Source organism: Rhinolophus ferrumequinum, chromosome 15 (genome assembly GCF_004115265.2).
Source record: "Rhinolophus ferrumequinum isolate MPI-CBG mRhiFer1 chromosome 15, mRhiFer1_v1.p, whole genome shotgun sequence".
Lineage (NCBI taxonomy): Eukaryota > Metazoa > Chordata > Mammalia > Chiroptera > Rhinolophidae > Rhinolophus > Rhinolophus ferrumequinum.
In genome coordinates, this window is record NC_046298.1 from 38,214,484 (window position 1) to 38,241,678 (window position 27,195).

At 45.9% G+C, this 27,195-nt stretch overlaps 1 protein-coding gene across 1 annotated transcript; it reads right to left on the reverse strand.

The window, feature by feature from the left end:
- Positions 1-557: 557 nt before the first annotated feature.
- Positions 558-26,970, reverse strand: LOC117034728 (F-box only protein 17). Its single transcript, XM_033127984.1, has 6 exons — positions 26,751-26,970; positions 6,689-7,054; positions 5,820-5,931; positions 3,795-3,890; positions 2,982-3,117; positions 558-1,446 (listed from the first exon to the last, which is right to left on the reverse strand). The coding sequence occupies exons 2-6, from the start codon at positions 7,035-7,037 to the stop codon at positions 1,303-1,305; spliced, it is 837 nt and encodes a 278-aa protein (XP_032983875.1). The 5' UTR covers positions 7,038-7,054; positions 26,751-26,970; the 3' UTR covers positions 558-1,302.
- Positions 26,971-27,195: the final 225 nt, after the last annotated feature.

Here is a 27,195-nt window from a genome sequence, read left to right on the forward strand (position 1 = left end):
AAGGATTGAATGGAGTGTGCTGCTGCCTGCAGGGGAGCTGCTCTTCTGTGTTATTCTGACTGGCACACAACCTGGGTTCAAATCCTGCCTCCACCTCTTAGTTGTGCTGTGACTTTGGGTTTATTTGTTTCCCCCCTGGGCCTTTTTCCTCTCTTGGAAAATGGTCCCGAGAGCAATATTGGCCTCCCCTGATCATGTGCCACTGTGTGTGCTTATATCCTTGGGCTCTGGAACGCGACTCGTGCAAGTCCTGCCTCCTCTACTTTCTGGCCAGGTGACCTTGGACGGGTCATTAAACTGAGCCCGTTTTCCTCTTTGAGTAAATAGCGTTAATAATGGTGCCTGCCTGAGAGCTGTTGGGAGAACCCTGAGAACCGGCATGGGAGCTGCTCAGTGCTGCCTTGTAGCCCGCCTCCGTTTCCGGCACAATGCTTAGCGCACCTAAAGTTCTCACAGTTGACAACATCCCACAAGTTCTTTTAGAATCAGAATGGGGGGAAGATAAGTGCATTAATTACAGACAACAGTTCCCCATCACATTTAGCACCAACTTTATTGGCTGTGCCCAGCTGGAGGAAGCAGGAGACGTGGGAGTCAGGACAGGAGAGCTTTCCTTTGTGGCAGGCCTTGCTCCTGCAGTTTGTATGCAGGCGGACTCGAGTGGAGAAAAGGTGTTTGCCCTGCAGGAGGCGAGCTGTCTCTGAGGCTGGGGTAGGAGGTGCAGGTGGAAGACGGTTTGGGGGTTAATGGAGCCTCAGGAATTCTGCAAGAAATAGCACCAGTCTGGCCCCAAGGGGAGGTGCTGAAGGGCAATATTGGAGGTGGCTGAATGCCAGAGACTCCCCAAAACAGAAAGGGTTCCCTCTGATGCCCTTGTTGGTCCTCTCGAGGACAGGTTGCCCTGACTGGCCTCTGCTCCTCGCCAGCAATCAGCTTACCGTGGAAACATGCCAACTAGTCATTGTCCCAGGTTGTCGGCAGCTTTTCCCCGTTAGAAATCCTGGTTTGGCTTTTGTTTTTTTGACTTGGTCTGCCAACTAACGTCCACATGTGAAAGAGAACAATTTGCAGGCAAAATAAAGGTCTTGGTTATTTTGGGGAAGCTCTGAACAGCTTGGTTGGATCCCTGGTTTCTGGAGCAGCATCTGGGCCACTGTGCTGAAGTAGCCTCAAGTGGGGTTCGGTGGAGGCTGGCTGGGAACAAGCCACACGGTATCCCCAGCTGCAAAGCCACCCTTGATTGTCAGTCATGTCTGGCAGGTAACAACAGTAGGTCCTGGAAGGCCTGATCAGGCTGGTGGGCTAGGAGAGGCGGATCCTCACCCTCACACTGGAGTGGGTCACCAGGGCGCCATAGTGTCCCACCCAGGAGCGCGTGTCTCTCCCATACTGCTCAAAAGACACATAGCGGATGCCCTTGCCAAAGTTGGTGAAGACGTGGGAGACCTGCATGGGGAAGAGGAACAAGAGAGTGAGGACCTGTGGGCTCCTCTTCCTTCACCTCCTGGACAGATACTCCCCAACACCAGGTAGATGCCAGGTCCTGCTCTAGGCACTGGGGATACAGCAGTGAAGAAAGCGGCACAAAGACCCTGTCCCTGGTGGAGCTGGCCATCTAGTAGGGGACCCAGACACTGAAGATAGATGCGAATTCTGCAGGAGGGCGGGGTCGTGAAGTGAGTAAGCAAAAGCCCTACTGAGGTGACATTTGAGCAGAGACCTGAAGGAGGGAGAGGAGGGAGCCAGGTAGGAATCTGGAGGAAGAGAGTTCCCGACAGGACCAGTTCCCAAAGGCCCTGAGGTCGTGTGCCTGGAGCGGAGTGAGGGGAGAAGTAGGAGAGGGGGTCAGGGAGGTAATTGGTGGATGGTGTGGGGCCTTTGGGTTAAGGAAGGATTTTGGCTTCTTGCTTTTTTAATGAGTTTATTTGAGCCAAACTGATGACATATGCTGGGGTGGAAGATCTCGAATGCTCCTGGTTTCTGGCTTTTTTATCGTTTGCAATTTTTTATTGAGCTAAAATTCACCCAACATAAAATGCACCATTTTAAACTGTACAATTCAGTGGTTTTTAGTATATTCACAATGTTATGCAACCATCAGCACTGCCTAATTCTGGAACATTTCCATCACCCCAGGGAATAAAACCTCATATCCAGTAGCCGTTACTTCCAAGTCCTCCCTCCCCCTCGCCTCTGGTAACCACGAATCTACTTTCTGTCTCTATGGCTTTGCTTATTTTGGACGTTTCATATAAATGCAGTCATACAATATGTGGCTGTTTGCATCTGGCCTCTTTCACTTAGTGCACCGTTTCCAAGATTCATCCATGTTGTGGCATGGATCGGTGCTTCATCCCTTTCTATGGCTGCATCTTAGGACTTTGGCTTTTACTCTGAGATGTAGCCATGGGAGTGGGGTCACAAGAAGGGGAGACTCGTGATCTGATTAACTTTTTAATGGGATCTTTCTGGATACTGAGTCTGGGTGTTGGGTGGGGGGTGGTGGGAGGAGATCAGGATGGGAAACAAACCACCTGAAAGGTCACTTTGATAACTGAGATGCAATGATCATGACAGCATAGGCTTGGGAGCCAGCCTGGGCTGGAATCAGGCCCTGCAAGCTTTAGTGTGACTTTGTGCCAGTCATGTAACCTCCTGAGCCTCAGTTTTCTCACCTCTACAATGGGGATAGAGCAAGGACTTCAGTTCACCGCTGCATTTCCAGCACCTAGAGTAATGCCCAGCACACATTAGGTGCTCAATAAATGTGTGTTGAACAACTAGGCTATTGTGCTAATGAAGTGAATTAATTAATAGGGAAAACTCTTGGAACATGGCCTGGGATGTAATGAGCTCAAAGGCTGTTTAGCTGTTACTATAAATATCCAGTGGTGATGTGAGCTGGGAAGGAAATTTGAGCAGGATGAAAGGTTAGGTGTGCCTTTGAGGTCGGGGTGGCCTGGAAAACAGTCTGGACCCACCTGTCGGCAGCCTCTCTCAGTCCACTGAAGGACCGGGTTGGGTGAGGCTGAGAACTTGACCACTTCATTTTCATACACGTCCAGAAGGCGGACCCGGAGCCGGTAGACGCAGCCGCAGTTCTCTCGGGCGCCCCACCTGCCATGTGGCCATGAGCCTTGATGCCCCTGCCACCCATCCAGTCTCTGGGTTGGGGGAGAGAGGCTGAGGGCTGGGCCTCCCTGCATTTTGATAAGGGTCACACACCCACACCCCTTATGGAGCGGTGTCAGCCTGGGATTCTGGAGGGAGGAGACTGGGTGCTCCTGGGGGTGAAGCCGAGCCTGTGGGAGGAAGCTGGATGCTCTGGAGAGGAGGGGACTCATCGCAGGCCCACAGGCTCTGAAGCCAGCGAGTACCCTGGCCCAGCTCTGCCCCTTCGGAGCCTCAGTTTTAGGGCTCAGTGCTGCCAATTTTTCTGAGGCCTTGGTGTCCACAAGCTCTTAGGGTCAGCACAGAGTTGCAGGTGACGGGGGTGGAGTGGGTGAGGGGCAGCGCCTTGTTTCAGACCAAGCCAAGCCAGTCAGTGGCCTCCATGCCAACAGCCCTGGGGCCTGCTGGAAAGAGATGGGGAGGAGTGCAGAGTGGGGGCTCTGGGCTCACTAAGACTCTGCAACTATAAGAGCATCACTTTCCCTCTCTCAGCCTCACTATGAACGGGGGGCACAGTATCAGTGGCCAGCCCATGGCGTTGATGGGGGCATGAAATGAGCCACTTCTGCAGAACTGCTGCCACTGCCATTGGTTCTGGGGGCAGATTGCCATTCTTCACTCACCAGTCGGCCACACAGATCTCAATCTGGGCGCTGTCCAGCAGCTCCTGCCACACCCCTTCCATTACCAAGTCCACAAGCTGCCGCTTGAAGCACCATCTGGGAAGGGGAGGTAGTAGGGGTGGGGGGTGGAGCAGACAATCGCAACCTGGAAATCACCTCCTCCCAGAAGCCTCCCCTGACAACCTGTCTAAAGCAGCTCCTCAGGGTTTCCTTTCTAGATGAGGTGTGTGATGGGCTGGGTATCCCTGTTGGCTTCTCACATCCCTCCACCATTCTCCACCCTGCCCTGGACTCCAGGAAACTGACCTGGATGCAGTTCTGCCTCCAGGGGACTGGGACATGAGTACAAATGGAGGCCCACATTGAACAGGGAATTCTGGTGTCTTCTAAAATGTGGGGGCCCAAGGTCTCTAAGATTGTATTGTTGCATGGACTGGTCTCCCTTGCCCTCTACTTTTTGTTGCGTCAGTCAATGAGAAGCTCCAGCAGGAGACAGAAGGGAGAGAAGAGAGTAAAATCAGGGTATTTTTTCTCCTGGGCCCCCCCCACGGGATCACCATGGGACTGCTGTGTCTCTCATGAAGACACAGCTCCACAATGCCCTCTCCTCACAGCCTTCTCTGTCTTATGTTTCAGTAACCGCTTCCTCCTCTGGGGGATGGTAATGACCCTTCCCCCACAGTTACTAGCCTGGGGTCCTACAGTATCCCTGGTGGTCTGCCTACATCTTTGTAAACAGACCATCCTCCCTCATTTGAATATGCCATAATAATAGAAACAGTGTAGTACTGATGGAAAAACTGGAAGCTGACAGTAGAACAGAACAGAACACTCAGGGACAGACCTAGGTATGCATGTGAACTTCATAAATGATAGAAGCAGCATAGCCACTCCATAGGGAAGGGATGGGTTCTTTAGTAGATGGTGTTGGGAAAACTGACTGAATATATGGGGGAGGGGGGCAAACTGGATCCTTACCTAACACCACATTCAAAGGTGGATTAAAATTCTAAATGGGAAAGATGAAACTACAAGTTTACTAAAAGAGCGTATAAGAGACTATTGTTAGGATCTAAGGGTAGGAAAGGAGTTTTTAAACGAAATTTCAAAAACAAATTCTAAAGCAAAAAAAGGAGAGATGAATTTGATCATAAGAAAATAACAACAAAGAACACCAAAGGACACTATGGACAGTTAATACAGATGGTAGAGTGGGAGATTTTCGCAATGTCCAGGATGAACAAGGGATGGATATCTAGAATATACAAGGAATTCTTGTACATCAACAAAAATAAGACATCAGCCCTAATAGAAAATATGAACAGGAAATTTACAAAAGAGGGAATCCAAAAAGCTAACAAGCACATGAAGAGATGCTTAATTATCAGTAAATCGGAATATGCAAGTTAAAACAGCAATGAGATGTCACTTCACCCGATATGTGGCAACTACTAGATAGCTGGCTAATGCCATATGAGAGGATGATTATGGGAGCAGAGGACAAGGAAAATGGGCATGGGATGGGGTATGAGGATAAAGAGAATCAAGTAACCAATCAAACTGTCCTGATGTCTGTATAGCATTTATCACAGTCAGAAGCTCTGGAGCTAGATCACCTGGGTTCAAATCCCACTCCACCATTTACTAGATGTCGGTTACCGCCTATGCGTCAGCTTCCTATTATAAAATGGAAATAAAAACAGTATCTACGTCACAGGGTTATTGCCAGGATTAAAAGTTATATGTAAAGCATGTGTCAGAGGGTAAGTACTGTAAATGTTTACTGTGTTGTTATTTTACTGCTTGTGTTTAATGTCTCTCCCCACCCAACATCTAAAATGCAAATGAAAAAACGGCAGGTTCCTGATATTTCTGAATTCACGTTATATCTTGTATTTGTTGATTGCCTGACTGAATAAATGAGTGAGGGGAGGGTGAAGGTGGGTGAGGGTGAGGATGAGGACTGTACGGTAGGGTTCTCCTCCCTCCTTGAGGCCCTTGCCCCAGGGATCAAGGACCACTCACTCGAAAGAAGTCACGAAACAGGTCTGAGAAGGAGCCCCCGGCACCAGTGTTAAGTTCTTTTCCACGGCCCAGCCATTCCCGCCGTGCTCCACCTCCCAGCCTCTGAAGCCCTCTGTGGGATACAACGGGGTTGAAGACAAGGGATTCGCCTGCCACCACCTACTAGCCCAGTCCACCAGCTCCTCCCTCTTGCATTCCAACCCGACTTCTTCTACTCTGGTCCCGCCTCCCAACAGCTGGCATTCCCGGTCCCTTCCCACGATCGCGTCACTCAGCTCTGCCCATCCACTCAGCTTCGCCTCAGTCCCACTGTGCCCCCCACACCCCCATCCAGTTGTCTCCCTTCAACCTCTCAACTACTTGGTTTCTCCCCGGCCGCCCTCTGGGATCCGAACACCAAGGTTCCACCCGCTGTTACCAAAGCCCCCTGACACCTCCTGCCTTGGCCCCGCCCATTTGCTTAGTTTCTCCTCCCCACAGCCTTGCAATGAGACTCATAGTTCTATGTGAGCTCCGCCCCCACCAGCATCCAATCAGCTTCTCCCCAGCCTCTCCTGGCTCCTCCCTGTTTAGCCACGACGACCGAGTCTACAATCCCAGCGCTTCGACGTTCCTGCCACGGCCCCGCCTTCCGGTTCCTCCCGCTTGGTCTCGCCCATCCATTTCGTCTCCCTCTACTGCCCACAGCCCCTGGCCTCACCCACCCAGTTTCCCAAAAGTCTTGTTCTCGTCCACTCCCATGACTCCTTGCCCCGGCCCCGCCCGTTTCCTTCGTTTTGGTCACGCCCACTCCCTCTGCTTCACGGGGGCCCGCAAACCCACACATGCCTGGCCCCGCCCACGCGTTCGACCCCGCCCCCGGCACCCACGTTCTCCGCAGGAATTGAAGATGAGGTTCCGGCCAAGGGGCGATCGGAGGCAGTAGCGCGCCAGGGCGCACAGTGGAAACTCTTCCTCGTCCTCGCTGTTGGGCGGGCAGCGCTGGGCCACGGCGTAGAGTGCGCGACCCTCGGCACTGCGGTCGCGGGCCAGCTGCAGGAGCCACACCGAGGGCCCGTCCACTACGTCGCGCCACGCGCGGCACACTGGGCGGCAGCGCGTCACTAACGCGCGCGGCGGCACGTGGCTCAGCACCAGCACCAGCAGCTCCGGGGGCAGCGCGTCCAAGGCTATGGGCGGATCCGCGGGCTGCCGCCGCCGCGAGGGCCGGGCGCCCATATCCGGCCGCTGGAATCCTGCGGGTTGAGAGGGGTTAGTGGGTCAGGGCACACTGGTCTCGCTCCACTTCTCCCAGGACGCGAGGTCCCTGCGTCTTGGCCGTGACCCCACCCAGCTTCAATGGATGACAGGGGGACTGCCGTGGCCACGAAAGCCGGGCACGTAATTGCTACCACCTGGCTCCGGAGGGACGATCGAGAGCAGAGGGCTTTCCCTCTGAGCAAGACAGCCCTGGCCAGACCATGACTCCACCAGGACTGCTAACCACAGCTTCCATTTCGGGCCGGCGCACTTGTGTCAGGCTAAGCACTTTATGTATACAACCATAAGCACACTGAAGACCCACGAGGAAAACCCACCTAGGAGGAAACCATTTCCACCCCTTTCCCCAACCTGTCCCAACTCCTCTGGCCTTTGGGACTTCATGAACTATTTTCAGCAAGATCTATTTTCTCAGTCTCTTCACTGAACATTCTTGCCACCTTTATATTCTAACTAGAACCCAGCTCTCCTGAGGCCCTTTCGAGTGGGTAAATCTTGCTCCTTGGTGCTGCTTCCAGACCATTCTCCCTCCACTCTTCCCTAAAGCCCCCAGCCATGAATCTTGTCATCAGAGTAGAGCGTACTCACCATGTGCACCATCTGCTGACCCAGATCACTACCCTTCACTTCTCCATGAGTTTAGCTCCAGGCTCACTGCCAATCCCCTGCTCTCATCATCATTCTTGGTGATTTCCATATCCAAGGAGGTGATCCTTCTGCCACCCCTCCCTCTCTGTTCCCGGACCTGCTCTCCTCTCAGCCCCTCCCTCCCATGGTCGCCTGCCTGTGTCTCAATAACCACAGCCTCTCTCCAGAACTTCAATCGTAGGCGTCTTTCCACCCATCACCTCCTCTCTTTCCAGCTCTCCCTCTAGTGCCCCACAGTCCTTCCAACCCACGGCTATCCTTTGTGCCTACCTCCTTTTCACTGCCTCACACCTCCTCAAGTCTTCATTTCTTCCTAATCCAGTTTACATTCCTTGATTAATCATTAAAAACATTCTTTGCATACACCCTGCCCCCTCTGGCTTCCTCCTACGTGTGACCCTGTTTAAATCCAGCCACCTACCCTATGTCTGTATCCAAACAGTTTAAAGTGGTTGAAGAACAATACACAACTCCACTGGCTGGTCTCACGTCAAGTTTGTGAACTTGACCTTCAAGCCCCTAAAGCTGCCCAGCAATCAGATTACGTTTCTCTTATCCACTCTCTTCTTCTGTACAGATAACTATTTTACACCTTCTCCCCTTTCCCCTATTCCATCACATCTCCTCCCACCTCTTAACTGTCCCCTTGCTTCTTATTTTGCAGAAAAAAAATGCAAGTGATGAGAACCGAACTCCCATAGCCCGCCCCCTGCCCTATCGACCACCTACCCCTATCGACCACCTACTTGCCCTGTGCCCACACGTCTGCCCCGATCTTTCCCAATGTGACTGCCCCTGTGTACGTCAACCCATGCCTCCCGCCCACTCCAGGTCTTGGTCTCACAGCTGTCCCCTCTCTGCTGCCCCTTCAGTTTCTCCCTCTGAACTGATCATTCCTGTCATCCCACAGTGTCATCTCTCTCATCTGAAAACAAACCTCTTGATCCCACCTTCCCTTCCAGCTATGGCCCCATTTCTTTGCTCCACTTCAGAGTAAAATGTCTCACAAAAGTTGTCTATGCTCACTGCCTCTATATATCCTACTCCTGTTCTCTCTTAAATCTTCTCTAATTAAGCTTTACCCCTTCCTCACCCTGAAATGTCAAGGTCACCAATGGCCCTCTTGGTGCTAAGCCAAAAGTCGCTGTTCAGTCCTCACCTTGCTTGACCTGTCAGCAGCACCTGACACAGTGGGATTTCTACCCCTTCACTTAGCTCTGGGCCACCACATACGGCTCTTGACCCCTCCCATCTGCCTGGTGGCTCCTCGTCAGTCTTTTTGGCTGTTGTTCCATCTTCCTCTCTCTGATCTTGCAATGTCAGAGGTCAGCCCTTGAACCTCCAATTCTCCAGCAATACTCACTCCCTTGGGGATCTCATCTATTCTCATCACCTCTCACCTGGACCATCTCTGTCTCCCTTCTTCTTTGCCCAATTTTCTGTTCCTCACAAGCAGCCAGCTCAGGTGTGAACACCTGAGTCAGATCCTGTCCCTCCCTGCTCAGAGCCCTCCTGTGGCTTCATCTCAGGTACGTTAAAGGCAAAGTCCTCACTGTGACCCACAGGGGCCCCCACAACCTGCCCCCATTGCCTCATTGCCCTCATCTCCCGCTCACTCACTGCCCCAGCCACATGGGACTCCACATGTCAGGGCCTTTGCACGGGCTGTTTCCTCCACCTGAAACCAGAGAATTTCTTTGCTCAACTCCATATTTCCTTCAGGTCTGTCGTGCAGGGCGGCCTGCGGGGTCTCTGCTCCCGCTCCCCACATAAGAACGCAGGATGTGGTGAGGCCAAAAAGGAACACCCACGGAGCCATAGGTAGGGGAGTCATACCACTACGGTCTCACTGGAGGCTGGGTTCACACAACGTGCGACCTGCTGTCCGCTTTGCTGCCAACCGACCGACTCTCCTCGACTTTCCTTGACTCTCCTCCGTAGCCGCGGCAGTTATATTAGTGGCCAATGGCTCAATGGTTACTGCCGACGGCCAACCAGCCACAGCTGACGGCCATCTACTACCCGAGCCAGCACCCCTCCACGTGAGGCTGAGAGCCTGGAAACTGCTCTCTGGGGCTCTGTCCCCACAAGGTCTTTGCTCAAATATCAGCTTCTCCATGAGATCTTCCCTGGTCTCCTTATTTATAATTTCAGAGCCTTATGACCACCACCTACTCCCCCTCCCCTTTACTTTATGCTTCTCTAAAGGTCCCACTGCCTAACACACCCCACACCTACGTAAGTATATATAATTTACTTAATTATCTTCTTGATTGTCTGTCTCCCTCCACACAGTGTAATCACTATGAGGACAGAACTGTTGTTTACTTTGCTTAATGCATACCACAGTGTCTATGCCAGTGCCTGACACATAGTAAGTGTTCAATAAAGAGATGTTACATGAACACATCATCACATTAGAAACCCACTTTCACCGGTGAGGAAACTGAGGAATAACAAGGTGAACCACCTTTAACAAGAACTCAGTGATTAGCTCAAGACCTAGTGACTCGTTTCATTTCCCTATCAGTGGTAGAACAGCCCAGTGCTAAAAACCTTGAACATGGATCTAGCCAGCTTGGGTTCAAGTCCCAGCTATGCTCCTTGCTAGTTGCATGACCAAGGGCACTTCACTTACTGTGTGCCTTAGTTTTCTCTTCTGAAAATGGGGATGTTAACAGCACCTACTTCATAGGGTTGTTGTGAGGATGAAAGGAGTTAATATTTGTAAAGCACTTAAGAAAAACTGACGGTGTTTCATAAATCAGAGTGATATTAATTTAATATTTAGCACTAAATTGTGTTAGCTGCTACTGTTATTACATATCATAAAAAGATGACGAGCAACCATTTAGCTACGATATTTTCATGTGGTGACATTTACGGGGCTCTTAAGCTACTGTGCTGCACATTTAAGCTGGATCATCTCATCATCGTATTTTAATGACCAAAATGATTCTTGGAGGTTGCCTTGGGTTAAAAGGTTGCAATGATCTAATACTTGTCCTGTTACCTAATGCCAGGAAGTGCTCGATTCGTGTCCTCTGTGTGATTTTTAAATGAATTGAGTAAGGTCTCGTTAAGAAATAAGCCTGTCGAGGCGGACGTGTGGCTCAGTTGGTTAGAGTGCGGACTCTGGGCAACAGGGCTGCCGGTTCGATTCCCACATGGGCCAGCGAGCTGTGCCCTCCGCAACTAGAATGAAGTCAATGAGCTGCGGCTGAGCTCCTGCTGGTCTCCGGGGTGGCCAGATGGCTCAGTTGGTTAGAGCGCGTGCTCTCAACCACAAGGCTGTCGGTTTGACTCCTGCAAGGGATGGTGGGTGCGCCCCCTGCAACTAACAACTGCGACTGGACCTGGAGCTGAGTTGCGCCCTCCACAACTAAGATTGAAAGGACAACAACTTGACTTGGATGGAGCTGATGAAAATCCTGGGAAAAACACACAACTGTTCCCCAATTAAAAAAAAAAAAAGAAATAAGCCTGTCTCAGACAAGAGGCTGTCTCAGACAAGAGGTCTGTGGACATGGCAAGAAGCCCGAACCCCCTTCACTCCCACTACAGAGTGACTCAGTTGTGGAGACCAGCTTTAGAGAGGGTGTGCTTTCCAACGGGCGGCTACCAGTTGCATTAAAAAATTAGCTACAACTTACAAGCAAGTCCATTAGCTTGCTGGGCAGAACGTGAAATTCCCCAGAGCAAAACTTCTTGGGTGTGGGTCACTAGCCAATGGGGGATTTTGGAGCTAGGGGTGGCCCCGCACACTGAGGAGCAAGGACCTTCAAGTGATGTGCTTTATAAGAGTCCTGAGACACTCTGCTAAGAGCCATGAGATGCCTTGTAGCCACGTGTCCACATGGCTGAATGCCAACCACTGGCTAGGTCAGTATGGGACATGTAAGGCACAGCACTGCCTCCTGCCTGGGTGTTTGGGAGCATGTGTGTGTATTTGAGAGGGAGGTTATTTTATTGGTTGTCACTATGACTGGGGGATGCTACAGGTATTGTTTCCAGGGACCCATGATGCTATGGCAGACCATATCTTCCCCAAATGGCTATAATAACACATCCTATCTGACATGCTCTTCCAGGACTTGACCTCTCTTCATTAAATAGTGGAGTTCAAACCCCTTCCTTTGACGTGGGCAGCCCTTTGTGACTGCAGAAGTGACATTGCCAAGGGACCAAGGCCAGGTTATAACAGAGTATAAGGCCTCTGCTTGACTCTCAGGATATGTGCCTTTTGAGCCCAGAGTCCAGTGGTGTATGGCTGAATGTTTAACAACTGGTTCTCCAGGGGGATAAAGAAGTCTAGGTTTATAATGTTTGCTGATTTTTGTGGTGTAAATTCACTGACAATGGCTGATTGCAAGCTACCAATGTGACGGACGTCCCTGAACAATGGGGTTGGAAATAATTGCCCACAATCCACTCGAGCTGGTGCAAGCCACTCCAGCACACTATTGCCGGGATCACCACTGAAGTCTGGCTGCCCTGAAGTCACCATACTGGAGAGACCACATGAAGAGAGAAATGCCTGGAGCGTCCCAGCCGTTTGAGTCTCCCCATCCTACGTGCTACCCTGTTTCCCTGAAAATAAGACCTAGCCGGACAATGAGCTCTAATGTGTCTTTTGGAGCAAAAATTAATATAAGACCCGGTATTATATTATACCTGGTATTATATTATATTTTACCTGGTCTTATATTACAGTAAAATAAGACCGGGTCTTATATTAATTTTTGCTCCAAAAGATGCATTAGAGCTGATGGTCCATCTAGGTCTTATTTTCGGGGAAACACGGTAGACATAGGACTGAGTGAGTTTTCAGACGACCCAGCCCCAGCCATTGTCTGATGGCAACTGCATCCATACGAACCCTTAAGAACTGCTTAGCTGAGTCCAGTCAATCCCCATAAAAAAATTAAAAAACAAAGGTTATTGTTTAGATCACTATGTTTTGAGTACTAGCTAAATGTAATGATGTTCAGTGACCTGGACTGCATGGGACGGGTACCCCGCACAAAGAACTGGCCTGCCCCAATGCCAAGAGCCCCCAATAGAAACCATGGGTGCCCAGATTGCAGATGCAGACCAAACTGGGTTCAAATCCTGACTCTACCCACTTCCTATCTGTGTGATTTGGGGCAAAAAATAAATTTATCTCCTTTGAGCCTAGTAAATGTAATTCAGGAATAGCATTTTTTGTTGTTGTTTGTTGTTTTGTTTCTAAACGATGCTGTTTTAAAGTAATATATAATATATATAACATGTATTTCATATATATATTCAGAAATCTTTATTGTTTTTACTCGTTACCTATTCTACAGGGCTAATTCTTTCTTTTTTCCTCCATTTGTAAGATTGTGGTAAAATTTACATAACAAAATTTACCATCTTGACCCTTTTAAGTGTCTAGTTCAGTGGTATTAAACACATTCACATGTTGTGTTACCGTCACCACCATCTATCTTTTCATCTTTTAAAACAATAATTCCTTTCTGCCCCCAGTAACCACTATTTCACTTTCTATCTCTGGTTTTGACTAACTCACCCCTATAAGAAAAATCATACAGTATTTTTTTTTGTAACTGGCCTATTTCATGTAGCATAATGTCCTCATCATCCATGTTATAGTATGGGCCAGAATTTCCTTCCTTTTTAAGGCTGTATAATGTTCCACTGTGTGTATATACCGCATTTTGTTTATCCATTTATCTGCTCATAGGCAAGGGTTGCTGCCATGTTCTAGCCATTGTGACTACTGGTATTTTTGTTGGTGTAACACCTTTATTTCATTTTATTTAAAAATCTGGAATCTTTTGCATCTTGAGATTGTGATCGATGCTCAATGATTCATTTCATGATGAATATGTCTGCTGAGCAACAACGAAAACTTCTCTACCACGAGAATTTAAGGCAGCAATCAAATTCCAAACTGGGCAGAGGTACACTCATTTAGAAAGCTTTTTATTTTTCTGTTCTTGAGCTGAGGGCTGGCTAGATGCGTGTAGTCATTTATAAAAATTCATCAGGCTGTATATTTGTGCACTTTCTATAAAGAGTTTACTAAAAATGATAACAACAATAAGAACAGAGATAATAGTCCATGGTAAGGAACAAAAGAGATCAAAAAACCTCTCCCCAAAGTTATCAAACAAAAGATAGGGCTATTTTAAAATGAAGGAACCTGTGGAAACTATTTAGAGAGCTTATCTCTCTTCTCAATAATGCCTCAAATTGTGTAGGGCCCGAGACCTTTTCATTGTGACTGGAAAATTGTGCACAAAAATGAGACTCAGTGAAGAGTCTCAGTGAAGACATCATTGACATGGGTTGTTTGTTTGCTGGAGGATACTTATACAATAACCATTATTTAATTATTATTTTTTATGGCTCTGGGGATAGACAGGGCTCAGTGAAGCAGTTCTCAGGGGCTTGTACGCAGTTGCCCTCAGGCGGAGTCTGGTGCTGTGTCATCTGATGGCTTATTCAGTCCTGTGTCTAACAACCTTGGATAGGGTGATTCAAACAGCTGGGGCTGCACAGCTGGGGCTCCTCCGGCATTTCTCCATCTCTCCACATGGTCTCTCTAGGTGGCCCATACCTTTTCCAGAGTATATACTTTTGACAAAGATCGAACAATACAATTTCATTTTCGAGGCTCATGATTCATTAAAATTTCAGTTAGCAGTGTTGTTTTTACTTGATTAATTTTATTACCTAATTGCTATTAACATTAGCAATTTTATTTCAGTTGATTCATAAATTATTTTTATTTTTATCAGTTGTTAACATATTAGAAATAATTTATGTATAACTCTTATATGTTTAAAAATATTTTTTACTTGATGTGATATGTATTTTAGTACCTGAAATGTCATTTCACTAACTTTTTATCTTGTTTTGTGAATTTGGAAGACTGAATAAACTGTTACTACGAATAGTCATCTTTCAATATCAGGCTAAAAGCTATGTGGGCATTACCATTGTCTCCCTTCTTAGGAGTCAGTGTTCACTGTAATTATTTCAACTTTTTTGTATGCTTGACAATTTTCATAATAAAATCATGGGGGTAAAAGACCCAACTGGCAAAGCGTCAGTGTCCATAAAGCCTATTAGGACCATTCTGTAGAGAGCAGGCAGCATGCGAGGGTGCCCAGGCCCAGGGCTGCTGCCCTCAGCAGGATGGCTGGTGGTCAGGAGGTTCCACCATGGTGGCAGATGATCTTGGTTCAAATCCTGGTTCTGCCTCTTCCTGGGTAAGCTATCTCTCAGGTATGTTCTAACCTCTGAGTCTCAGCTTTCTTGCCCATAACATGGATAATTTTTGTTCTACTTCAAAGGGTTAAAGTGAGCAGTAAAGGACAAATATCCCTAAACCATACCTAGGACGCAAGGAATAACACCCAATGATAATTTTTTTAAAAAGTTTTTAGTTATTAGGATGAGGACTTGATCATCTGAAAGAATCAGGAACCTAATGTGAGATGCCCTCTGTGGATTCACTTTGGGGAGGGGGAAAACAGGAGACGAGAGAGGGCACCTAAACTCTGCCAACTACTCACAGCACTTATGTTGAACTTGAACTCCTCAGGGAGAATAAATGAGCAAGCCACCGAGCCAACGCCCGAAATAACATGCCCATCTCCAATAACACCCCCGGGAGACACATTCACCAGTGTAAGCTGTGGTACCTCGGTGTGGGATTCGGGTGCGTTTCTGCTATGTGCGTTCCCACGTGCGTGTCTTTCCATTTATATTTGCACAGGAGTCATAGGTTTCCCAGAACGGGTACCTTAAAAAAGAAATCTTTACTGATGTATAATTTACATCCAATAAAGTGCACACGTTTCAAGTGTATAATTGAGTTTTTACAACTGTATACAAGCACGTAACCATCACCACAACCAAAATATGGAACATTTCTGTCACTCCAAAAGGTTTATATCTTCGCAGTCCAACTCCACCCCCATCTCCACCCCAAGCCAACCACTAATCTGCTTTCTGTCACTATAAATTCAATTTTATTTTCTAGAATTTCATACAAATGGAATCATATAGTGTGCCAGTTATTGATTTACTGTCTCACAGCTCCAAGTTGCGAAACTGGAGTTTGGCCTAAATTTTTTCGCCAGATGACATGATGTTGTTTTTCCAGTAGAGGGAGCCAGAGAGACGTTGCAGGAGGAAAGGGTTTTATTTCCAGCTTCCAGACGTGGTTTTCCCCAGGGCAGGCAGCTACTGCTGCCCCGCTCCCGCAGTGTGCAAGTTTCTCCAGTGGCTGGCAATCAACAGCACCCCGCACCCAGCATCTTCTCCTGGCACCCACTTCTGGTGGTTTCTCAGCCCAGTGCCTCTGGTGAGACACTTCCTTATGAACCACTTTCCCCAGCACCCTATAGAATGGACTTCTGGAAAGTTAAAGAGGGTGCATTTCTAGCAAGTTCCACAGGTGCAGCACCACAGGAACTGCTTTGCCTTTTGGTGAGCTACAGCCAGTGTAGTCCAATGAGATCAGGGTCGCTGGGGCTGTCAAGGATAGCCTGGGACTGCCATCTTTTTCTAGCTCTCTCTTAGATCTTTGGCGTAGTAGCTGCTCCTACTATCTGTTGTTTCTATATTTTTTAGCCTTCTCTTTATGTATTAGTAGCCAATCCCTCTTACTCTAATGCTCTGCAGAATGTTTAATTCTGTATATTAAACATTCTCCCTTCAAATGACTGTGGGGGTTCAGTCTCCTGATTGGACCCTGACTGATACATATAGAATATGCTCTCTGTGTCTTTTCTTCAGCATAACGTCTGTGTGAGTCATTCACATTGTTGCGTGTATCAGTCCATTCCTTTTTATCGCTGAGTAGTATTCCATTGAACAGATAAACCACAATCTGTTTATCCACTTACCATGACGGGTATTTGGGGTGTTTCCAGTGTGGGGCAATTATGAATAAAGCTGCTATGAACATTCATGTACAAGTGTTTATGTGGACGTGTTTTCATTTCTCATGAAGAAATACCTGGGAATGGAGTTCTTGGGTCACGTGATAAGTGTATTATTTTACTTTGCGAGAAAATGCCCAATAGTTTTTTTCAGCCTGATTGTGCCATTTGCATTCTCAACAATGTATGAGAGCTGCAGTTGCCAGCACCTGGTACTGTCAATCTTTTTCATTTTAGACACAATGGCTAATGACTTCCTTTCTATGCCTTCGGGAGGTTTTCTTCCACCTGACATTCTCCTTTATTCACTTTAACTCTTTGCTCTTGAACTGTAGGGCCTGTTGTTGTTTCTAACCTGCAACAAATGGTTATATAAAAATAATCAAGAGGACAAGATTAAAATCCTTTGCTCCTTAGAACTATTTGCTTGTTCAAAGAGTCAGTGCATCTTCCCCTTCAAGAAGACAGAATGTGCTACTCATTACCGGGGTCTATACAGGCCTATATGAGACTTTTGGTAGATTCTTTTTAAAGGCACCGCTTCTGGGTGAATGCAACCCTGGGGAAGCAGGGCCTGGTGATCAGAGCAAGGCCTGCATCTGAGCCCCCACTCCCACCGCGGCCCCCGCTGGCCTCGTAATAGTAACAGCTCATATGTGCCTGGTCCTGCATTAGATGCTCTTGAAACAGGATCCCAAGAATTCCAAGTTCAAATGCCTACAAGAAATAGGCAGCATCTTAAATGAGGCCGAGTGGGTGGGAGAAAAAGGGAGTGGTAGAAACCGGCAAATCAGAGATGACAGCCAGCCCACAGACTGGGCCAATACTCACTCTGCCTGATTTACTGCCAAGCAGGAAGGTGGGCCCAGTTTGGCCACATCTTCCAGTTTTTCAAAAGAAACTGGAAATCCCAGTTTTTATGTGAAATCACACAATTTTAAAATGTTAACAATGCGTTAAAAGAATTAAAGCATAGTATGGGCCACATAAGATAGACCTGTACAGCCAGGAAGAGACTGGGGTGGCTGTTTTGTGACTTCTGTGTTATCCCAGTTGATCTCCACAGTAGGAAGAAACTGAGGCCCAGAGAGGTAAAATGACTCACATAAGGTGACACAGAAGTCAGAAGTGGAGTAGGGGTTGCAATCGGGGCAGCCTGTCCTCCCTCTCAAAGGGCATTCTTTCTATGTACAGCAAAGAAATTGAAAAGCAAAGTAAACAGGAGGAAGACCATCAATAAAAAAGAAATGTCGACATATTTCTGAAAGACAGAAAGCAGACAAAAGCATAGGGGCCAGGATAGAACTCAAGGTAGGGAAAAGGGGGCTTCCAGGACCACCCAGAGGCTCTGGACTCAGAATCAAGGTTCCAAGGGGCCCAGGCTGGAGTCGTCGTGCAGATCAGGAGTTAGAGGGCAGAGTGAGAACAGAGGTTAGTCCATCTTTGAACAAACTGTGCCGATGGGCTCCCTGCTCCCTTTCTTTCCTCCCTCATGCTCTGCCACACACATTTTAGGCTGCCAAACATTCACACACAAGAAAAGCAAAACAGTACTGGATGATGGTTCTCTAGAGAAATTGTGTGAAGCATCTGGGAAGAAGCCAGGCTGCTGGTGTGCCTGAACACAGCCCTTCCCATTCCAGCATCTGGGAGTGAGCTCCCAGCAAAGGTTGGCTTTGTCCTACCAGTGATTTCAAAAAAAGTCACCCAGCCCCTTGTTTGCAAATGTGATTGGACCAGCAAGGAGCACCAGATGTTTGAAGAAAACTAACAGCCTGAAAGAGAAAGAGAAAAAGTAAGGTAAACAGGTAGAGCTAACTTGAACTGACCCCAGAGGAAACAGATAATTCAGAGGGATGAAAGAACATAAAGGAAAAGAAAACACCCTAATTAGTACACTCAAGGCCGCCTTCAGGCTTCATTGGCCAGGGATGTGTGACACATGGCCCTACACTTAGAAAGGCTCTATGCTTATTTTAATGCTCTCCTGTGGCCAACTTGAAATTCTTAATCATTTTTGAACAAGGGGCCCAACTTTTCATTTTGCATTAGGCCCTGCATAGTACACAGTTGGTCCTAGGTACACTTAAATTTGAGAAGATACTCAAAACAAAACAAGAACAGGCTACTAAAAAAGGAAGAATGCCTTCAACAAGAAAATAAATTCCAAGAAATAGATTGGATATGTTAGACATAAGAAAATGCTTCTCCTGAAAGGGAAAAATTAAAGCTATGAGGAACTACAGGAAAAACAAAAAACCATTTAAGAAAATCACGGTCCAAATATGATATACTCTAAACTGTATCCATGTTAGGTCCATTTGACAACGTGCAAGAAAAAGGAATCCATTTGAACTGAAGACTATGGGCATTTTCCTTATAGGATCCCTGTTTATTGGTTTTCATGGGAAAAGACTGTCTTTTTTTTTTTTTCCCTAGATACGATTGACACATAACACTGCGTAAATTTAAGGTGTAAAACATGTTGATTTGATACATTTATATATACCCTATTTCCCCGAAAATAAGACCTAGTCAGACAATCAGCTCTAATGCGTCTTTTGGAGCAAAAATTAATATAAGACCTGGTCTTATATTACAGTAAAATAGGATGGGGTCTTATATTAATTTTTGCTCCAAAAGATACACTAAAGCTGATTGTCCGGCCAAGTCTTATTTTCAGGGAAACACAGTAGTAAAATGATTAGCATTGTAGCATTAGCTAACACTTCCATCACATCACATAATTATCATTTCTTTTTGTGGTGAGAACATTTACTATCTGGTCTCTTAGCATAAAGATTATCTTTTCAACAAATGGTGCTGGGAAATCTATGTGCAAAAAGATGAATTTAGGCCTGTACCTCACCCCATACACAAATAGCAACTCAAAATGAATCGTAGACCTAAATGTTAGAACTCTTAAAAAGAATTTAGAAGAAAACCAGAGGAAATCTCACGATCTCGGGTTAGACAAAGATTTCTTAAATACAACACCAAAAGTGTGATTCATAAAAGAAAAAAATGGATTAATTAAACATCATCAAAATTTAAAACTTTTGTACTTCAAAAGACACCATTAAGAAAATGAAAAGACAAGTTATAGATTTTCAGGAAATATTTGCAAATCACATATTTGATAAAGGACTTGTATCTAGAATATATAAAGAACACTTAAAAGTCAATAAAAAGACAAACCAATTAAAAATTGGACAAAAGATTTGAATAGACATTTCACCAAAGAAGATATACAAATGACTGATAAGCACATGAAAAGAGCTCAACATTCGTCATTAAGGAAATGCAAATTAAAATTACAAAGAGACACCACTTCATGCCCACATAGAATGGCTAATGTTCAAAGAGATTGGCAAGAACATGGAGAAACTGGAACCCTCACACATTGCTGCTGGGAATGTAGAATGGTACAGCCACTTTGAAAAACAGCTAGGCAGTTTCTTTAAAAGTTGAATATTTAAAAAAAAAAAAAGATAAACAAAAACTTACCATGAAACCCAGCAATTCTACTAGACTACCCAAGACAAATGAAAACATATGTCCACAAAGACTTGTTTACAAATGTTCATAGCAGCATTATATATTTGGAAACAATCCACATGTCCATCAAATGGTGAATGGATAAATAAAACATGGTCTATCTATATAATGGAACATTGTTCAGTAATATAAGAAATAAAGTAGTGGTACATGCCATAATGTGAACGAACTCCAAAACAGTACATATGCTAAATGAAAGAAGCCAGACACAAAAGGCTACAAATGTGAGGTCTGCCAATTAAGTTTGCGAACTCATCCTAGAAAAAGTGCTACGTACCTCACTGCTGAATATCACTATGGTCACCTTCGAAGTATTCCCTTTGGGAAGCTATGCACTGATGCCAGTGTCTAGTCCACCCTTCAAAGCAATTTTGGAATGCTTTCTGGAATGGCCATCAGAGCTGTCGTCGTATTACCCTTGATGTCCTGAATGTTATCAGAATGTCTTCCTTTCAATATTTCATTTATCTTTGGGTAAAGAAAGAAGTCGTTGGGGGCCAGATCAGGTGAGTATGGAGGGTGATCCAATACAGTTATTTGTTTACTGGCTAAAAACTCCCTCACAGACAGTGCCATGTGAGCTGGTGCATTGTCGTGACGCAAGAGCCATGAATTATTGGTGAAAAGTTCAGGTCGTCTAACTTTTTCACGCAGCTTTTTCAGCAGTTCCAAATAGTAAACTTGGTTAACTGTCCAGTTGGTACACATTCATAATGAATAATCCCTCTGATATCAAAAAAGGTTAGCAACAAGTTCGCGAACTTAATTGTCACACCTTGTAATAATGTATGATGTATTTATATGAAATGTCCAGAAATGACACATGTGAGGATACAGAATGTAGATTAATAGTTGCCTACGACTGGGAAAGGAATCAGAGAGTGAACACAAATAGGCACAAGCGATATTTTGGAGGTGATAGAAATGCTCTAAACTTGTGTTGATGGCAACAGAACTCTGTGAATTCACTAAAAATCACTTAATTGTACACTTAGAAGGGCTGAATTTTATTCTATGTAAATTACATGTCAATCAAGCTGTTCAAGAAACCCCTGCAAACAGTCAAAGCATGTAAGACTTAAATATGGCAACAGAACAGACTATTGATGTTATCAACCTTGACAGTGTGGAAGTAATTGTATCACCGACAAAAGATGGGAAATAAAAGGTTGCGAGGAGGGGCAGCCAAAATCCTGGGCTCACCTACTTCCTCTCACCATGGGAATCAAAAACTGCCAGAATAAAAAAACAGAAGGGAAGCATAAAATATAAAGTTACCAAGGTAAATAAGAAACGATCTAAAAAAAGTACAACTATTAAAAGTTGGTGGAGTGACCACACAGGAAAGAAATATTCAGTGGGCAAAATACCATCTTTCATCACAGTCAGTAATAGATGATTCTGAATTTCTCTCTTTGTTTCTCTGTCATTTCCATGTCATCACCCTCGCAGTTACACAACTACCCTTTGGGCCACAGTGTGGGTGAAGTGGAGGCGAAATTACTTTGGTTTTTGGTATATTCTAATTTAAGTGTAATGAACATCATGTGTAATGAAGAATATGGGCTTTTTTTTTTTTAAAACCAACCGACCAACCAACCAATCAACCAGTACAATGTCATCATAATTTACTTAAAATGCTCTCACTGAGAACTCACGTACACTCCTGTTGGGTGTCTAAATTGGTATAATCACTTTGGAAACTAGTTGGGCATTTTTCACAGAAGTTGAAAATACATCTACCCCATGATCCAGCAATCAGGCCCCAGAGCCAGGAAACACATCCTAGAATATTCATGACAGCACTGTTCCTAACAGCTCCAGCCGGAAATGACCCACAGCCCCGTCCACTGTAGGATGTATAAATAAATTAAAGTAGCCACAGGGTGGAATACTGCATAGCAATAAAAAGGAGTTAACAATAGTACCCATACCAGCAGGGATGAAACTCAAAAGCATAATATTGGGTGAAAGATGCCAGACACAGCAAGATACCTCAAGTGTGGGTCTCAGGACAACCAAGCAGCCTGGGTTGCCTGGGACAGTCCTGGTCTACACCTAGGTAAGTAGGGTCATTATTAATATTGACCCCTGTTCCTTCCAAAATTTCCTGGTTTGGACGATAAATTATATACTCTTGCCAACGGGTCTGCTCTTAGCAAGTTCACAAACAGGCTAAGCCAGTCAATATTGTTTATGGATGCACAGAGGTACTAAACTCATATAAGGAACAGCAAAGTGGGAAAATGAGTATCATAAAAGTCAGGATGGTGGTTCCCTCCGGGGAAGGACAGGGCCATCACTAGAAGGTGCTCACGGGGAAGCACTGGGCCGGGTGACGTTCTCGTTGTTGATCTGGGTGACGGTCACATGGGTGTTCACAATTATTTGTTAAACTGTACACGTATGTTTTATGTACTTTTCTGAATGGATGTTATATTTTGCAATTTAAAAAATATTAATGCTGAGTGGTAGAAGAGGGTAAACGGGGTCAAATATATGGTGATGGAAGGAGAACTGCCTCTGGGTGGTGGACACACAATGTGATAGACATATAGATGATGTCATACAGAATTGTACACCTGAAACCTTTATCATTTTACTAATCATTGTCACCCCAGTCAATTTAAATTAAAAAAAGTATTAATGCTGTCACTGAACACCATGATGATTTAAGCCAAAAAAGAAAATAGTCTAATTGCATCTTAGTGCAAATAATAATTCACATTTTTTTGAGTGCTTTCTTTGTGTAAGTCACCGCGGAAAATTCTTTCTATGCATCATCTCATTCCCAGGAGACAGCACTGACATTTCTGGGGGAGATGGCATCACAGGCTAGCAAGGGACATTGTATGGGAACTTGCTGGTGTCAGAACTGGGGAGAGGTTACACGTTGCGGGTTCAGTCAGCTCTGCGTTACTCCCAGAACTAACTCTAACTTCTACATGACCTGGGGCAAATGGCGTTCCCTGAGTACAGATTTCCCTTCGGTCGAAAGGGAAATGTTGGGCCGGCCCGGTGGCTCAGGTGGTTAGAGCTCCATGCTCCTAACTCCGAAGTCTGCCAGTTCGATTCCCACATGGGCCACTGGGCTCTCAACCACAAGGTTGCTGGTTCAACTCCTCCAGTCCCGCAAGGGATGGTGGGCTGCGCCCCCTGCAACTAGCAACGGCAACTGGACCTGGAGCTGAGCGGCGCCCTCCACAATTAAGACTGAAAGGACAACAACTTGACTTGGAAAAAAGTCCTGGAAGTACACACTGTTCCCCAATAAAGTCCAGTTCCCCTTCCCCAATAAACTCTTAAAAAAAAAAAAAGGGAAATGTTAAGGTCCACATCTCTTCTCACAATCCCCAAATCCAAAAGCTCTGAAAACCATTCCAAGACCCACTGGTGGCAGAGTTGACTCGAAATTATGTGAGGCTTTGTTTATCACACTGAGTGTGAACAGACATTTCACTGAAGAAATATTGGTGTTTGATCACATTATGCACCCCAGCCCCCATGAGGGGTCTTATGTAATGTACAGAATGGGTTCCCTATATTTGTTTTATATTCAAAAAGTCTGGATTCCCAAAGACATCTGGATTCACAAGAGTTTTGGAAAAGACACTGTGGACTTCTAATAAAACCCATCTCTCGTGGTTATGGGAAAATTGATTGAGATCAAGGCCTGGCCCTTGACAAATGTTAGCTGCCATTATGACCGCTGTTACTATGATTAGCAGTTAATGTCCAACTATGGGATTGGAGTCCGTGCCTGCATCTCCATGTGTGAGATCATGCTACCATGGGAACCTTGGCTAGAGGAATGTGGACTAAGGGGAGACGTACTTAGGAAGTAATGGGACGAGAACACAAAACTGTACCAATGGCAAGATTGGAGCCATTTCAGGAATTTTAAAAAGAAAAGGCTAAGTTCAAAATCCATCTCTAGAAAAAAAGGGTAGAAGGAAGGGCTCAACAGCAGTTAAGATTTTAACAGCAATTATTTGCAGGTGAGCAGACAGGGAGTCAAGAAAAACCCTTCATGGGCCCACCCGGTGGCTCAGGCGATTAGAACTCCGTGCTCCTAACTCTGAAGGCTGCCGGTTCGATTCCCACATGGGCCAGTGGGCTCTCAACCACAAGGTTCCCAGTTCAATTCCTCGAGTCCCGCAAGGGATGGTGGGCTGCGCCCCCTACAACTAGCAACGGCAACTGGACCTGGAGCTGAGCTGCGCCCTGCACAACTAAGATTGAAAGGACAACTTGACTTGGAAAAATGTCCTGGAAGTACACACTGTTCCCCTTCCCCAATAAAATCTTTAAAAACAAAATAAAGAAAAAAACCCTTCACAAAATATCAACAGCTACTGTTAACTGTGCACTAATTCTGCTCTAGGCATGTGAGTAGTGCTTATAGAATCTCACAGAAGCCTCACAAACCACCCTCAGAGGTAGGAGCTATTTTTCAGCTGGAGAAACTGAGGCTTGAAGGAGGGACTCAATGAACCCAGGGTCACCAGACAAGCAAGTGGCAGAGCCAGGATTGAAAACTCGGTGTGGAGGACCCCAAGGTTTGTGCCACTGTGCCTATACATCTTAATCTATTTCTTAGTTTCTAAATTGTCTTTATTTTCTCCACATTTTCACCATAAAAATTTCATCATAAAAAAAGCTGAAAGAATCAGAAAACAAACATCCATTTTGCCATATGTGCTTTCTCTTTCTTTTTTGATAAACTGAAATATTTTAACATGCATTTTCTAAGAAAGAATAAGAGGATTCTATAGGTCTATACTGTGATCCCACTTACGGCCTAAGGGAAATCTGTTCTGCCACGTAGTACCCAACCCTTGAACCATTTTCCTCATGGTCCCACGAAGGTCTTCGGTAGCTGTGTCTTCTAACAAGGTCAGGGCCTCACATACTGTTAGGGATGGCTTGGGCTCCTTAATTCCTTTTACTCTAAAACACTTCTCTGCCTTTTCCATTTTTCTTAAAGAGATTATATTATTTTTGTCACAGAAAAAAATAAAGCAGACTCACTTCTATTTAATTTGTGAACCATATGTCTTCTAAGTTGATTGGATAAAAAATAGTATTTAAATAAGTATAAAACTTTTATATGAAAAAACAGTTTTAAGCAGATTCCTCAGCCAGGACTTACAAAAAGGGAGTCAACAGACGATATATATATATAGCCAAAAAAATGTGTACACACTTTAAGAAAGGAAAAAACTGTATTAAAATTGTAATACTCAATATGTACCGATAACAATAGATGAATACAAGTCACGTTTGACTTCTGCAATTACAAGAGGTGCTCAAAGTGGTTACTTCTAATTACGGCAAGCTACTGCTTGAGCAACTTGACCAAAGTGTCCATGTGTATACATTTTTTTGGCACTATAAATACTTATATAATATGTATATATATACATTATACATATGTGTGTGTATATATATATATATATATATATATAAAAGGAACAAGAAATACTAGTCTAAAAAATTATTTTATGTTACAAAAGTAGCCAATAGAGAAACTAAAAAGAATGCTGTCATTATATAGGGAGAGGAAACAAGGTGATGAAAGCTATCACTGTCTATTTTAAGCAAGGGATTAGTGGACATTGTGTAAAAGTTGATAAACTAAGAAGTAATCCAAGACTTTGCTTTAGAGATTTGGAAATAACTACTAGAGGAATAAAAAGTAGAAAAATCTTTGGCGATGCACCACAGTCACAAGCTACTTTTGCCATTTTTGAAAAGTCATTTAATAAAACTCTTAATTGTCTGCGGGGGAGGTGTTTAAAGGACTTATTTTTCACGCAAAGCGTAGTGCTATTTGTCTTTTGTTCTTCTGTGTTACTGGGACATTTAGAAAATTACTTATTTTAGAAGTAGTTTCCTAATAATTGCAGTCTTTCAAGCAGGGAGTAAAGAGATGCTGTCTAAAATCGAAGGAACAAGATGTGGAACGTGAAAAAATATAACTGAACACTGCGAAAGTTAACTTAGAAGAACAAAATTTAAATTGGGAGGAGCGGCCGCAGCTGAAAACATATTGTGCCCAAGTTGCTAAATCAAGAAACGGCGCTCTAAGGCTTCTGATTCCCAGATTTGGAAAGGGGGCTGCTAGCCGGAAGAAACAGAACCCAGAGTTGGTAAAAAGTGGTCAGCCTTTCAGCGGCTGCTGTGAACACGTGTGGATCGGTCGTTTGGGACTGGGATTTGCTTAATGGTGGCCTCCGCCTACTCGCGGCGAGTGGAGAAGCGTGGGCGCTAGGGGACCCGTTTGAAATGCAAAGCCCTTTCCGTGCGATCAGGGGCTTTCAAATGTGCATTGTGTAACTCTGGACTTAAAGGGGCACAAGTTGGCTGCGACAGCCTAGGACGCGGGAGGGTCCTGGAAGGCGCGCGGCGGTGCCGGACTTCGGGATACCCGCCCCTCCGGGCAGGGCCTGGGCGGAAATCCTTCCCGCGGTGCCCGGCCTGCGAGTGGGAACCGGACACGGGTCCCGACCTCGGTCCCTACCTGTCCCGGCGCTCACTTGGTGGCTCGCTCGGAGGCGGCAGCGGGCTAAGATCCCCTTCCCCACCCAGCTCTGGGAGGCCGTCGGGGGGCTCCCCGGGGTCGGCCCCGCCTAAGGAGCCCCGGGACAGCGGTGTGGGCAGACGGTCCTCTCCCCGGGGGTGGTGGGTGAAGTCCAGCGCTGGGGTGGGCGGCTCTGAGATCAGGCGGCAGGCGGGAGAGAGGGAGGGGCAAAATCCCGGAGTGCAGTCCGCACCGGGGGAGGGCCCAGCTGCTTCCCGGCGGCCCCTTGGAGAGCTTACAATTTACCCACGTGGTCACCTGCTACCCGGACGCCCCGCGATCTGACACCCGCCTCCCCTGCAAACACCCCTGGCACCTCCTCCGCCTCCCCAGGAATCTCCAGCCGTGGTCCTGGCCCACCCTTCCCCCAAATCGTGTGTGTTTT

Coding starts and splice junctions, on each gene's coding strand:
- LOC117034728 (XM_033127984.1), bottom strand. CDS start 7,037: ATGGGCGCCCGGCCCTCGCGGCGGCGGCAGCCCGCGGATCCGCCCATA. Junction 3,891..5,819: donor TGTTTCGTGACTTCTTTCGA/GTGAGTGGTCCT, acceptor TCCCCTTCCCAG/ATGGTGCTTCAAGCGGCAGC. Junction 3,118..3,794: donor GAGATCTGTGTGGCCGACTG/GTGAGTGAAGAA, acceptor GCCACATGGCAG/GTGGGGCGCCCGAGAGAACT.